At 45.0% G+C, this 14856-nt stretch overlaps 1 protein-coding gene across 2 annotated transcripts; it reads right to left on the bottom strand.

Annotated features, from left to right (window-relative positions):
- Positions 1-37: 37 nt before the first annotated feature.
- CFAP100 (cilia and flagella associated protein 100) lies at positions 38-14043 on the bottom strand. 2 transcript variants are annotated; one of them, XM_029996034.2, is made up of 14 exons: positions 12579-14043; positions 12107-12213; positions 10510-10702; positions 9793-9860; positions 8969-9132; positions 8283-8363; positions 7486-7667; positions 7245-7407; positions 5651-5699; positions 4922-5073; positions 3966-4101; positions 3291-3493; positions 1629-1719; positions 38-653 (listed from the first exon to the last, which is right to left on the bottom strand). In XM_029996034.2, the coding sequence occupies exons 1-14, from the start codon at positions 12682-12684 to the stop codon at positions 540-542; spliced, it is 1809 nt and encodes a 602-aa protein (XP_029851894.1). In that variant the 5' UTR covers positions 12685-14043; the 3' UTR covers positions 38-539. The 2 variants fall into 2 exon arrangements, with proteins under 2 accessions (XP_029851894.1, XP_040974701.1); XM_041118767.1 differs by lacking the exon at positions 38-653 and having other exon boundaries at positions 1461-1719.
- Between the last annotated feature and the right edge of the window lie 813 nt (positions 14044-14856).

Genomic DNA, 14856 nt, shown 5'->3' with positions numbered 1-14856 from the left:
ATGGCTGCGCCTGACACGAAGCTAACTGTTAGCTTGATTTCTGCAGAGCTTGTGTTTTTCCTTTGCCTGTGTCTTCTCCACAGTAGTGGGGTGGAGTCTATAATGAAACCCATCCTTTGGATTAAAGCACAGCCTTCATTTCTATAGTCCTTCAACAGATTTGTGATCATAACAAATGTCTGGCAGGTGCTTGGCTTAGTTGTGCCTTGGCAAAGATTGTTACCCAGGTCTGCAATAGATCTCACTAGTCAGGTTTGTAGCAATAACGCTATTTGCATCAAAAACTGAATGAGAAAAGCAAAATGAGAGATTTTAATTTATTTTCTTAGGCAAAAGATCAATAGGGGGGGGGAAGGGGTTGCCTGCCACAGCAACTTTCCCTGGGATCTTCAGGTAGGAGAAGATCTTAGGGTAGGAGAAGAAGAGAGTTTCATGGGACCGTGAAGTTCATCAACTGGGCAAAGACTAACAGAATGTAGATCTATGAAAAACTTTCTGGAGCAGCATCAGCCCTGCATGCTGTGGTTAAGACTGTGCTGTCAAGTGAAATAATAGAGTTGTTCTTCCTTCTCCTTATCCATCTGTTCTTGGCTGTGCTTTTTCTTCTCCTTCCTGGCAGGTGGGCTGGAACGAAACATCAGCCTCCTGCTGCTCTGCAGAGGAAGAAGAGGTATGTGCATCAGTGCTGCGTTGGAATAGCATGTTTGAACCACGCAGCTAAAGCTGCTTCGTGCTGCCAGGCTCTCCTGCTGCATGGGGCCGTGGCACCTTGCTGTCTGTTTTCTAGGCAGGTTTCAGTGTTTTTTCTGTTAGAAAACGAGTATCAAGCACCTGAAGGGTGTGCGTGTGCTCATGCCTCAGCTTCTACAATGTACTGTTGCACCTGCGACTGGTTTCTGACTAAAGCCTTATTTGTACTGTCTCAAAAGGAAGGGAAGTTGCAAGTCCAAAGAAATACCTGAGGAAGGTTGCAGAACCCTCTTATTTTACCTCGGGTAAAGGGGCAGGGACTGACGGTGCCCGTTGGCAGTGGCCCGTGCCGTCACCGGCTTGGTGTGTGACTGAGCACTGGGATGTCCTCGCTGTCGTGTTGACCTGTGAAATGTGCAGCAGGAGCCGTGGCCTGAAGCTCTGCACTGTGCCTCTGAAGCAGCCAAAGCTCAGTTTGGTGTAATGCGGAACATGCCAAAAATGGTATGGTTTGATGGTATGGGCTGAGCTGATCTAGGGCCTTGCTGCCGTTGTCGGGAGTGTCTTGCTGCTGCCCAGTTCCTCATTTGCTGATTTTCATGCTTTTTTTTAATACCGCCAAGTTAGCAAGTTGAAATGAGCTTACTGAGAAAATTGGCAAGTAATGGAAGGGGCCATGTGGTCAAGACGGAAGGATAGGAGAAGGATGATGGAAGGACACTGAGCTGGAATAACTCGCAGCGTAACTGACTTCCCAGCAGTTGCTTAAGTTACATCAGTCCTGTAAATTGGGCTACACCCGAGTATGGGTGCCATCCCCACCCAGCTACGGAGGCCCCTAGTAACACTCTTCCCTTAAACACTTGATGTTCAAGTATCCCCAGCTTCTCTGAAGTGGGCTGTTGAGGCAAGGTATTCCTATGGATTGCTGTACTTACTTTTTTTACAGGTGCCTGCGATCTTTCCAGGGCCCTTTGCAACCTTTCCTCCTGCTGCTGCTTCTGCTGTCTCAGCTTTTCCTCTCTGAGCCTTTTGAAGGGAGCAAATAAAGGATGGGTTAAATGCGGTGTACAGCTACACCAAATATGCTTTTGACACACAGCATCAACAACTCACATTACGTCTTACTTTACATCTTACATCTACCAGTGTAAGACCACTGGAGCCCAGGGGTTTGGGTATAGCTGACGCTGGAGTTTGTTACTGTGAAGGTGGTAAGAGGGAAACACTTGCTGCAGTTGGTCCTACTCTTTCTGGAGTGAGGGCTGGAAGAAGCATGTCAAGCTTTGCAAATGGAGATGTCAGACGGTTGTTCTCGGTTACAGACATGCTCTGTACCACCTTCAGCAGGTGACTTATGCTCTACGGTTGATCAGGATGCTTACCAGTTTTGTGGGTGAATGATGCTTGTTGTGTCTTAAGTTCTCACCAGTGCAACCAAGTCTGTAACGTACAGATGTGAGTAGGAGGGTTTTACATCCATGGAGCTATGCTTGGCCTAAATGGGCACAGTGGAGGCTGATACTGGTAACTGGCTCCAATTCTCTGTGGAAATGAAGCACTGGAGCAGAAATGGGCTGAAGCTATGGAACGCTGTGGTGGAGACTAAGTGAATTCTTAATCTTGTGATCTTCAGGAAAATTTTAAATGCTCTTTGAAGGTTTTTTTTGTTTGGTTGGTTTTGCTTTTTATTTGGGGGGCATGTGGGGGGTGTGTCAGATTCTTTCCTGAATTCTCCGTCCCCAGAGTAGAATAAATGTGTGTCTTATTTCTTTTGTAAGTTAAGAGTGCAAAACTGTTCACAGAACATCAGGAAGAAGCATCAAACCCTTTCTACTACAAAGGTAAAGAGAGTAAGTAAGAGGGAAATATCACTGTTCTGGCTTTAAATCCTCACACTATTTTTGGGGTTTTTTTCTCTGCTGGATCAGACTCACCTGAGGATGGCCAGATACAATCAACTGTCCAGTTGCATCTTTGCTACTTATGAGGGGAAATTTCATGTGTGTAACTGAGCCAAAAGCAGTGTGTCTCATTTCAGAACCTAAATTTTATGTGTTAACTGGCTTCTATTTAATTTAACGGTACAAGTTAAACTTAAGAGTTTTGTAGAAGAAACATTTGAAAGCTGGCATTGGGGACAAATGCCCTCATGTACCTATTGAAGCCTGACAAAGTATCAGGGCATGTCAGACTTTCAGTGTGTTAAATAACTACAGAGGGGTAAGTTTCTATTTAATCAGTTTAAATATTGTGACTGCAAATTGTCTTAAAATGATGATTCTCATAATTGAATCTGGTTTTGTTTGGGGTTTTTTGTTGTTGTTTTTCTTTCATTCTTCCAGATTTTGCCCTTTTCTAATGTAGCTTGCAGGTCTTTTATAATGTGGCAGTGGGCTGCTGCTCACTGATTGGGAGATGCAAGTACTATAAATGTGAAACCCTTACAGAAGTAAAATGGGATGGATTGGTCACATGGCCTTTCAGATTGCTGTTACACTTTCCTGGGTTGATCTGACAAATGTGACTCAGTGGCTTTGCTTTTGGCTGTCAACATTTAAAAATAGACACCCCATTTCCAGAAGAGGGTCTTGTCTTACCTTATCCTCCGTTCCTTTTTTTTGGCTTTCTCAGCCTGTTCTATCTTTGCTGGTGGGATTTTTTCCAGGTTGTCCAGTAAATCATTGAGCTGTTTTTCTATCACCATTAGCATCTGCACTGTCTGCAGGTTTGCCTCATTTTCTCCAGTGCAGTCGCAATAGACTTCCAGCACCTTCTTGTTCAGGCTTGTGAGCATTTTGTCCTAGGGATGAGAGGAGATGTGAGAGGCACGGCTGGGTTCTGCCCAGTAGAACCACAACATCCTTCCGAATGCGAAGGAAATCAGTACAATTTAATTCCCTCAACAAGACTCAGTTGCTTGTTTCCCAGTTTGCTTAGCACCGGTGCCTGGGACAGATGGCTGTACTGACCCATTCTTCTGTTGGTCTCATCTTCCCAGCTTTGCTGTGGCCTGGGACAGGTTGCAGCTGCCCGGTTGCCCCTGCGAGCCCTACTCCCACCTCGTAGCAGCTGCATGGAGCAGACACATTTGCCGCAGTTTGCTGCCTCAGCACTGCCCCAAACCAGTTCTTGCTGTAGCTCCATTGCTGAGAAACAGTGCTGATCCCTCCCCAGTGCGACCCGCTGCTTTTTTTCCCCGGAATGGGTACGGCTGGCAGAGAGGAACCATTTACACGCACGTTAACCCCCCTTGCCTTGATCTCAGGATGTACCTGGTCATCAGCTTTGCATTCTCCAGAGGAAAAGAGGTGAACTTTGAGTTTCAGATCTGCTACTCTCTCTTCTTCCTTGGCGATGGAGGATTTGAGGGTGTCTACCTGCTGTTTCAGCTCTGCTAACTCCTTCTCCCTAGGCCAGAAGAGAAAGGAGATATTTCGAAAGGGCATCTTCGAAACACACGACTCCGCTGCTGCTTTCCAGCCTGGGACCGTCCCTCCTGCTGCCAGCAGATGGAGGTAACACTTCATGCCATTTCTGGGACACTTGCACCCACAGCTCTGAGAGCAGAGGGAACTTGTGATTTTTCTGGAATAACAGTTACTGTGCTGGTGTGGGGGAGGGATAAATAGCATAGCTAAACATTCAGGATTTTTTAATAAGTCAATGGGGAAAGTAGATTACCTTTAAAAACTTTCACAAGTGGATAAGCTACACTTCAAATGGGAATAGGTGTGTCTACGGGCCATTGAAATACTATATCGCAATTAGACTGGGGTTCCCTGCTGGCTTCCTCTAGGAAGGGTTTGCATTGAGTTGGAATAGGTGCTGGTCTGGATCACTCCAGGACATGCCTTGTTTCTTCCTTTGATCTTTCTTTATGAGAATTACACCACACTTCTGGCTTATGTCCACTCCAGGATGCTAAATGCATCAGTTCCCCAGCCTGTGCCTTGAGGACTAAGGAACTAGTGCCAAGCTCAAGTCCTCTCCTAAATTACACAGATGGGACACTTTCCTAGGAGCTCACAAGATGGTGAGTTGGATGGGCTGCAGCTGGGCTCTAAGGTATGAGAAAGAGACTCTGTTGTGTGTTGCGTGAACAGCACGATGTGTGCTCTGCAGCATGCGGCCTGATGGTGAGGTGCTAGTGGGGGGAAGAGGGGGGTCGCTTATGTTTGAAAGCTGGGGCACAGGGACCCCTTCCCACCACTTGTAGGATCACACTTACGTGCTTTCATGTGTAGTGATGAAAGTATGTTGGACCTTGTCCAAACTTTCCTCGATCTCCTGGGAATTCTGGATGAAGGACAAGTTCTCTTCCTCCATCTCCATGAAAATAGACAGCAGTTGTTGAGGATCAGTAAAATACAATTCAGGCTCCTGAAGTGGAAAACACACGTGATGAGGTTTTGTCCTCCTCTAACGTCTTTTCCATTGAACTACATGGAGATTGGTCTGCACCAGCCCTGGCTGTTCAAATGCTCTCCTATGCAGAGAGGTCTGTGACTGTCCACTTAGAAATGTCTCCCACCTTCCTGCCATGTGAGTAGCTTCACGCTGCCTCAGTAGCTCACACCCAAAACAAGTTGCATTTTGGGGAGTAAAACGTGGTGCAAACATCTGTGAGTGGGAAAACTTCCATTTCAGACATAAAACGGTAACTTCACTAGTTTCAAAATCTCCCATTATATGATATCATATCTCGTTGGGGGATGGCAAGCTTTGAGATGATAGTAGGTTTTTGGAAAGTGGAGGAGGAGAGTTAGACTAAGGTATTTATAACAGGTGTTGCTAAAACATGAACGTTTCTGAATGTATAAACATACATTTATAATTAGTGGCTACGGTAACTCCTCAATACCATAATGAATGGTTAGAAGGTGTGAGAAATTAGTAACATCAATAAATGACAGAGGACAAACAGAAAGTGTAAATAGTTCAACATGAGACTTCTGACCTCATCTTCATCCGAGCAGGTTTCGCTTTCTGCATCCTCCAATGAACTTCTGAAAAAGCATTTTTGTGTGTCAGGCCCTTAGAGAAATGATAGCTCAAAGGAGACCTTGTTAGTGAATTAGGAACACTGTTGTTGTTTGCTGTTGCTCTTTGCTCCTGAACGGTCCTTTGTACATTCACATGTTTGGCCCCCTGTGGCTGTGGGCTATTTGGGGGTCGGTAGGAGCGAGGGGTCACACAAACATGCAGCATGGGAGCTACGTCTGTCCACAAGCAAGCTGCCTTTTGATCTGCTCCGGGCTCTGCTGCCCAGCAGGGTCAGGACATGACGCATGAGCCTGAACGGGGAGTGTTGATCCAAACGCCTTTAAACTCGATGGGAGGCTTTGGCTCTTGGGCAATGCGAAGGCAGAGGTAAGAGCCTTATTAAAAAGTCTTAGGCAGCAGCACAGCAAGTGTAGAGAAAGCCTTGTGCTCCGTGTGGGATATGGTACTGCTCCTAAACAACATGGTGTAGCCACCATAGGAGTCTGCAGTTTTTACCTGGCCTGGGAGAAGGTTGTTGAGTGCTTCTTCCTCTGCACAGCCTATTACCATTAACCAGCAGCGCGGCCTCTTTCTTCCCTGCTCATCCCCGGGGACAAGCTAGCGCAAGAGCTGGAAGAGCAGGGCAAGAGGTGCCTGACTGATGTTGGCAGCAGAGCCTGCCCATCACCTTCACTTGCATCTGTCACCCTGTGCCATGGAGGGGTGAAAAACCTCCATTTGCATCATCTTAGTGCCAGCCCCACTTGTGTCTGCATCGTTCCTGCCATGTGGCAGCAGCCCAGTAGTTGCGGTGACTTCACGAGGGGTGGCACGCAGCAGCCCGCTTGGGAGAACCTGGCACCTGCAACGCTCTGAGTGGAGGTGGAGGAAATGGCCCTGCAAGCAGTGACTTCAAACTCTATTGATGGCCAGGGTTTTTGGCCTTAGGAGACTCACCAGCCACTCACGCTTTGCTTTTCCAGGCAATTGCTTTCTTTGCCTCAAGAAGCTGGAGCTGGTCATAGCTGTCTCATACCCCACCTGCCTCTCCTCTGCTGGCCCTGCCTACGTTACAGCAGTGTTACTCTGCCTGCATCCCGGCACGTACTGTCTGAAGGCTCTTACTGAAAGTGGCCAGTCAATGCAATGTGGGTCTACAGTGACCCTGGACCTTCATTAATGGCAAAACGATAGGCGGCTATTTGCATGGCAGCTGTGACCGACAGTGGGAACCAGTATCTCAGCCACAAATAGGCCACAGAGAAGCTCTGCTGCAGGACAAATGCCCAAGGTCTCTGATTCCTCCTGGGGTTACCTCAAGACCCAAATTCTTTGGGCAGGGCTCTCAGCAGAGGATTTGAGGATGGGGTTCTGTTGGAGTGGGTACATAGGTACTGACTTGCACACCTGATGGCTTTCTACTGGTGTTTTGATTTGTTCCAATAAGACTCAGATCTCAGTATGCCCACAGCAAAGGTGAGGAGTAGGTTTCCTCTACACAGACCCCCCCGTCAGCTGAGTGTTCTCTACAGTACTGAAGTCAGTTGTTTGCATTGTCTTGTACTTACAGTTTTCTTGTTGATAGAGGCTTCAGAAAGTTTTTGAGCTGTGGCCTGATCCCATGTAATGACCTGAAATCCAAACTTTTTGAAGACAGCAGGGAACTTGGCACATCTATATGACTGGTACCATAGGGACTGGCGGCGTTTGTCCTGGCTGTCAGACCCTGGCCTGGAGACAAGAAGAGATGTACGCTTAGAGCAGGGGGCTGTCCCAGGGAGGAGTGGGCAGCTCTTCCCTGGCACTCACCCTGCTCTGCAGTGGTGGGAGGCAAGGCACTTTCTGCATTAGCTTTGGATGCTCTTTTCAAATCCTTTTCCTTTGTGTGCTTTTTTCCATGTTCTTCCTGCCACTCTTTTGGAGATAGTTGGTAGAGGAAGTCCCTGTACATCTTGTACTCCTGCAGAGTATTCTTGAATCTGGTTATATCGCTGGGTTGAGAAAAGTGGGCAAAGTTTGTTAGCAGGGAGGAAAGCCCCTGTTTGAACAGGTTCTTTCTAACTCTTGATATTCAGCTTCACCCACAGAAGGGACAAGAGGGCACATGTCTTCATGGACGTGCAAAGACAAATGGGAACCTGCCCTGTGCGCTCTCTGTAGTTCCTCATGTGGAAGCTGTCTGGTCACATCTCTGGCTGGACCCTTGCTAAGGAACTGGGAGTGCTAATTTGGGAATTTTTACTTGAAAATTAGTGAGAAATCTTGCCAGCTCAACTCATACTGGGAATTATAATTTTTTTTTCTTTCTTTCCCCAGGTCACCATTAAAATGCATTACTTAGTTTTGTTTGGTTTTTAATCTGAGACTAGGGGTTTAATTTTGGGGTTGGAATATTTATACTTTTAAAAAACACCATTTAAAAACTAGTTGAGTTGTTTTAGAAACAAAGCCAGCATCTGGAAAACAAAAGCTGAAACATTTTGAGTCTTAAAATTGAACATTTTTAGAAATCTTTTTCCCTGATTCCCTTTTTTTCCCAAGGGCTGTAAGGGTAAAGCGCTGTAGGGGCTGTTAAAGGCTAGGCAGGCATAGTGTGCAACCATTACCTTTGGAGGTCCTCTATTTGGGAAGTGATCGCCTGGATCTCTGTTATTTTCTTTGTCTTTGCTGCAGTTTCTTTTTCGGCACTAGGGAAGAATGCATAAACGTGAGCCATAAAACAATTTAGCAGTAAGTGGGTAGTGAACTGAGGTGCATATAAAACAGAGAAAAAGATGTGGGGGGAGCACTAGAAATCTCTCTTATAGATATATCCCAGGTGATGCTTGGCTCCTGCCTGAAGTCCCTGCTTGTCTTGGCAAAGAGAGTATGGGGTCCCAGGAACACTCCCTAATTTGGCTGCTGCTGAGCTTCAATTGCCGCTTTGCCCTTGTGATACCTGTAATGGGCCAAAGAGCTCAACTTGCTTCACTTAGGGGACCGCTCCTGCTCTGAGGGGTTGGGCAGAAGCATCTCCCTCTCATAAGGGTGTTGTGAGAAGAATGGAAGTGGTGGGGTCAACAGCAGGTTCCTTGCTGCAGCCAAACCAAGGGCAATTTGCAATGATGGGATTCCCCAGCTGTTGTCCTTCCTCTTTTTCATCGACTGCGTGGGGAGGAAGTGCCATCGGCACTGTAACTCTGGGCAAACTCAGACACGGACTATTTGCTAGCAAAAGCCCTGCAGGGAGGTCAAGCAAAAGACTCATGTCAGCGCAAAAGAGCACATGGGTGGTTCCCTCAACTTCCATTACATTTTCAGGGCTTGAACAGAGTTTTTATGGTTCTCCTTCAGGAACTCATCAAACATGGCAGCATCCTTCTCCAGGTAGTATTCAGCCTTTTCCAGTTTTCTTTCCTCATTCTTTGCTACGTTCTCCATCCTTTGAATCTCGTCTCGCTTTACTGCCATGGCATACTGAAATGAACCCAAAAGGCAACACAGTCACATCGGTTGGTTGATTTTAAAGGTATGTTGGTTTAGCTTTGTTCTTGGTTACCTTATTACCCGATAGTTGTTGGTGGCGAGGGTAAGAATTTCAAACCAATGTGTCTTAATGCAAACTAGGTACATAGAGGCCAGGAGATATTTCAGAAGTAACATAGCAAATAAGCAGTGAAATTACAGATGGAATCCAGAAGTCCCAGCACTGCATTAACTCCTGGCTGACAAAGATCGATTCGGTTGTGTTACAGCACAATAATAGAGGTGAATAAGGAGGATATTCCAGCACAGCTCCTTTATTTTGAGTTCAGAATGGCTCCCAGCTATAATTTATGTATAGGGCAGCAGAAACCAAAAGATCAGTATGTCTGTGCATCTCACAAATGAAATGGTTGCATGGCTGCTACTGGATGGTGCAAATGACCTATGTTCCTTTCTTTCTTGGTTGGGGATTGCTGGGCTCTAGACTACGAATATCTTTAACACAGGACTTGGACAATCAGTTCATGAGGTCTGATGTGCCTCCTTGGTATGATCTCTAGGCAATGCATCTCAGAGGGAAAAAAACATAACAAAGCAACACAGGGAAGAAAAATTAAATTAACAGAAAGTAACATTCTTAAAGCCAAGTACCTCAAGTAAAAATATCTCTCTTCTGTCATTTATGTAGTCACGGAAGGTCTCCTTTTCTAATGGGTAATCTGAAATTAGGATATAAAGTTGATCAGACTAGAGGGGGAAATATGGCCAAGGTAGAACACAGTGAATATGTAGGCTACTGTGAGCATGGATGTGGTTGACATTGGAGCCAGCAATACTGGTTATTTTAACATAGTTTTGACCTTGTTTAGGATCAGTTTCATATGGGCTTTCGTGGAGAAAAACCAGGTAGAATGGAATGGAGCATCTGATCCTTACAAATGTCAATGTCCTCTAGACATCAATGGCAAAGCTACTCCTCACGTCAGAGGCAGAAAATCCAGGCCCACGTCCACTAAAATCCAACTTTAGGTCAGCTTAGTAGAAATGTCTCCATGACATTTTTTTTCTGCAACCTTTCAGCTGACTCCCAGCTGATTCCAAGAGCTCCCAGCTACTGTGAAGGCCACAGCGGACGGTGGAACCCAGGCTCCTGCAGTGGAGGTGATACATGCTCCATATGTAAATGCATGAGATGGAGATGTCCCAGCCACACAGAGGTTGGCAAGATGCACCATATAACTATTGTGTCCACAAGAGCTCACCAAAGTCAGCTAGAGCTAACTGCCACTCCCATCCCCTCTTTGATTTTTGCTTTAGGCTGTTACCTATCTGAGCAGCACCACTACAAAGATAGTGACTGTTCCCCACCTTTTTTAATGGCTATCTTCCATGAAAGACTCTCCTGAAGAGTTTTCAGTCTCTCTTCATTTGTTGCCTGTTTTCTGGCCTCCTCTTCTTCCTCCTTTTGCAGAGCTTTCCTGAACCCTTTTTGCTTTGCTTTCATTTTAGTGGAGTAAGTCATTTTCTCATGGATATTCATGGTCTTCATCCTTTCACGTTCCTATAAGAAGTCAGTTATGTGGACAGTTTGATTGCATGTTTTGTTTGCTGTGGTTTTTAAAGACATGAGTGGTTATTCACAGTCTAGAAATTTGCAGGCTACTGATACCCTGCTGATGCATGTTTGCCTGGTTTATCTGACTAATCCCAATGATATTCTCTCTTGAGGCAACCAAAACATTTCATGTCTTAGCATTTGTTCTCACTGGTTTCTTGATTTGTATTCTGCATCCAGCCACCAGCTGTGCCAGTTTGTACCTATACAGTGTCCTTATTTTTCCTTCCTGGATTATTCCTGGGAGAGAATGGAAATATTCAGAGATTCATCCTTCAAGTCCCTAGTGAAAGGGAACAACAGGACAGCCCAATGTTCAATACCAACTCAGTCCAACTTGCACAAAGGCGTGTAAACCTTCAAGTTCAGATTGAGAGGATCTGTTCAAACCCACTCCAGAGTTTTCTGGAGTGTAAAAGGTTGTTAATGCTCAGTGCTTGCATGTGGCCTGAAGTGTAATTCATTGCTGTCTGCACAGCTTGGGCATGGGTTAAGCTGAGGACATCAGTCAGCAGACATCCTTAGTGCACTTCTTCCTAAGCCCTTCCTCATACTTATATATTAACCTTCAATCCAAGCAAAAACCAGACTATATCAGTCATCAGTGTGAGGTGGGGAGGCTTGCTTAACCTTGTTTGGAGCCCTCCCTTTGTGATTTAGAAACAAAGACCTCTTGCTTCCACACTACAGCCTGGCTTTGGCAACCACATGCAACAATCAGACCTCTCAGAGATGCGACAACATCTCTGTGGCTTCCCACCCCCTTTGGACTGCATGCCCTAAGGAAAGGCTGTTGCAGAAATAAGAAAGAAAAAGACATTCCTGAGACCCAGCTCTGGTCTGGTGGTTTGCAATTCCCTATCTTAAGGAGAGAAACCTAAGGCATGAAACCCATGTCATCCTTCTTCCTAGGCATTCATTTTGTTGGCAGTTCAGAAGAAGGTCACACCAAACGTTGGAATACAGGTTCCCAAGCAGAAAGCCAAGCCTGTTGAAGTGGAAAGCAAGAGATCTTGCACCAAAGCTTTATGTAGGAATCAATGCTAACAGCACTGGCAAGTATCTTCTCCAGGAACAGGAATGAATGGTAAATCTACCTTGAAGTAAGTAAACAAAGTGACAATATCCAGATTTTGCGCTAGCAACCAGCAAGCCTGTGCTCAGATCTGCTCTTGGTAAAGTTAATCTCTCATCATGGACTTCAGTGGACTTGAAGCTGGTCTGGGGGAATCCCAGCTGAATTTGGCAGCTATTATTTCTCTCATACGCTAAACTTTGATATTATATTGGTTGGTTCCCTGCCCTAGTGAACTGTTTGTATATACATTGGCCTAAAGCATGTATACATACCGCCTTAGCCTTTTTTCTTTCCTTGTCCCTTATTGAAAAAATATCAATATCTGGAGGAATTGTAAATGGATTTTTCATTGGGTTTTCTTCATCCTCTTCTGGGCTTTCTGCAAAAATTGGATGAAGATGTAGAAGACGTGAGGCAGAGTATTAGGACCCAGTGCAAAGAGACTCCGATCTGCTGCATCATGCCTGAAGGGTGGGCAGCTGTGCTCACAGCTGCAGATGTCTAAATGCTGAATCAAGAGCAGGGAGCTGGATAGAGCTTATAAGAAGCCAGTGGTATTACTGAGATTTTTGTACTGTTTATGTCACTTGACCATATCTGCTGATCAACTCAGTGTTTCAGCCAGGGATTTTTGTAAGTCTGGAGCTATTTTAACCATCTCATCTGATTGTGGGCAGAAGAGTCTGAATACGGGCCTCTCCTTTGACCTAACAATGAAAAGCTGCCAGAGCATCGTGACCTTACCTGACAGCACAAGCTGGGTTTCCATTCCAGGTTTGGGAGAGAGACTTTCAGATGTTGACTCTGTATGTAGAGATGGCATCTTTGACCCTGGCCCAAGGAAAACCATAAATAAATCAATCAGTTGGGACCTGCCAGTAACTGGTGCAGTAGGTTTTACAGCAGTGATGGGCCTAGGGGCTTTCTGGATCTTAACCACTGAGCCTTTTGTGCCTGTAGGAATTAACAAAAAGCTTCCATAAACTGGAAAATATTTGTGTTCTGACCCCAAAAAGGAGATGTTCGTCCCTGGCTTATGTGAAAGCTGTGTAAAACACAGTCTTCCTTACACGCACACTGATGGGAAAGCAAAGACAAAGCAATTTGGAGATAAGCAACTCAAGTCCCTTGCCTCTTGTTCCCCACATCTCCAGTTCTGATCCACACCCATGCTTTTTCATCCTCCTATCGCTGGTTCACAAGCAACATTTTTACTCCCTAAAGCTCTTACCAGTAATTGCTTCAACACTGTGGGTTTCTTGCGATAAGGCTGAATGATTGTTGGACAGCACAGACATGCTGCAGGGAGCTCTGTCGTGTTTAATTTTAGGCTGGCAAACTGTTGAAGGTTAGTTTTTTGTTTCTCTGAATCCAGTCTCTTTTTGTAGTCTTTGCTATGGGTCCTAGGGGAAAAGGCATAATTGTAATGATCTCACTTACAAAGAACAGGTAGACCATTGTTAAAGTTATCCTTTAATCAACAAAGGCAGCAAGCTGGGTCCAGTGAGGTATTAGTTCAATTGATGCAATTCTGCTGCTGGGACCATTCCTGATCTGCACTGGTATAAGACACAGCAGAAAATATCCTCTTCCGCTTGCGCTAGTTTTAAGGCTATTTTAGAGCATCATTTTTTTCTCTGAACAGCCTCCAGTTTTTATGTCTTTTGAGCTAAACTCATCTGGCCTAATTTCCATGCACGTCCTTGGTGCGTCGTGTTTCCTACTGGCTGTGTTTCTGCAGCTGCCCAATTAGTATCTTATTCTTTGGAGGTGTCAAACTTTCGCTGTTGATGAGGCACAGAGGCTGAGGTAGAACTTAGGCTGTTTGAATACATCCCAAATGTTTTCTCTCTCCTTTTCAGTTCTTGAAGTACCTTTTCCAAAAGCCTCCTTGACTGGTTGCTTAGATTTCACGTCTCTGAACTTTGCATAACTTAATGGGATATTTTTCTCTAGGGGTCCCTCACCTACATCCTGGAACAACATAACCCCTGATGATGATGTGAGTTTTGGAGAAATACACTTTGGAGAATACACTTTGTGAAATATGCAGAGCAGTTGCAGCAAACGCCTGGATGTTCAGCCCTTTTAGTGCTCACCTTGAGTTCTGTAATCTAAAACCCTTCTCATAAAAATCTTCTTGTTCATGTGGTTGATTTAAATTCCTGCTACAGGGAATAGGACTGAAAAGCAGGACTAGACAGAGGATACTGGCATTTAGAAAATAATTGTCAGTGCAACCCTCTGAGATAAGAAGTACTTTATAATATAATTTTAGCAAAGTATAGGAATCTGTTTCTATGATTAACTTATAAATATTCATTTTATCAAGGTATTTTTTCTTGGAGGTTGTTAGTTTCTTTTAATAGATTGTTTGCACATCACTTTGGAAATAATGCCAAAAGCTACAGAAGCACTAGTTGTGCTAATTATAATTATTAAGCTCAATAATGCAAATAAAAAATTGCTTTGTTGATAGAATCATTTGGCATATATTTCACTGCCTCTGACATTTTTGTTTCAGTAGCTGCATACCAATGGCCAGTAGTATGTGAATCAATAGATAAGGCATTCATGGTTTTAATTTACTGAAACATTTGTTCAGTGCTTTTCCCTAGCATCAAGCTGCTGCGCAGAAAAAAAATATGCCAAAGTAAACATGCAAACATTTCTAAAAAGTCATACAATAGAATCCATCCACCGTGTTCCCAGTGCACTGGATAAGCCTATGTTTTATACACTCAAATGATTTAAATGATACCATTGCTTGCAGAGAAAGCTCGTTACGCTCGCTGGGAAACCACTCCAAGTTTTGAGCTACCGAGCAACTCTTCCAGGGACGGACGCGTCCCATTTCCCGATACATACCCCCCCGCTCGCCCACAGAGGAGGAGGTGGGCAGTGCGTGTGCTTTCCTGGTGACACGCACCAGCACCTCCGCTCGTCTGAGCGAGACACTGTCGAAAACAGAAAAGAAATCGCTGTGGTCACCCTCACCCCTTTATTTTTCGGTTTCTCACCC

This window comes from Aquila chrysaetos, chromosome 20 (genome assembly GCF_900496995.4).
Source record: "Aquila chrysaetos chrysaetos chromosome 20, bAquChr1.4, whole genome shotgun sequence".
Taxonomy (NCBI): domain Eukaryota; kingdom Metazoa; phylum Chordata; class Aves; order Accipitriformes; family Accipitridae; genus Aquila; species Aquila chrysaetos.
This window is presented reverse-complemented; position numbering and strand designations above follow the sequence as displayed.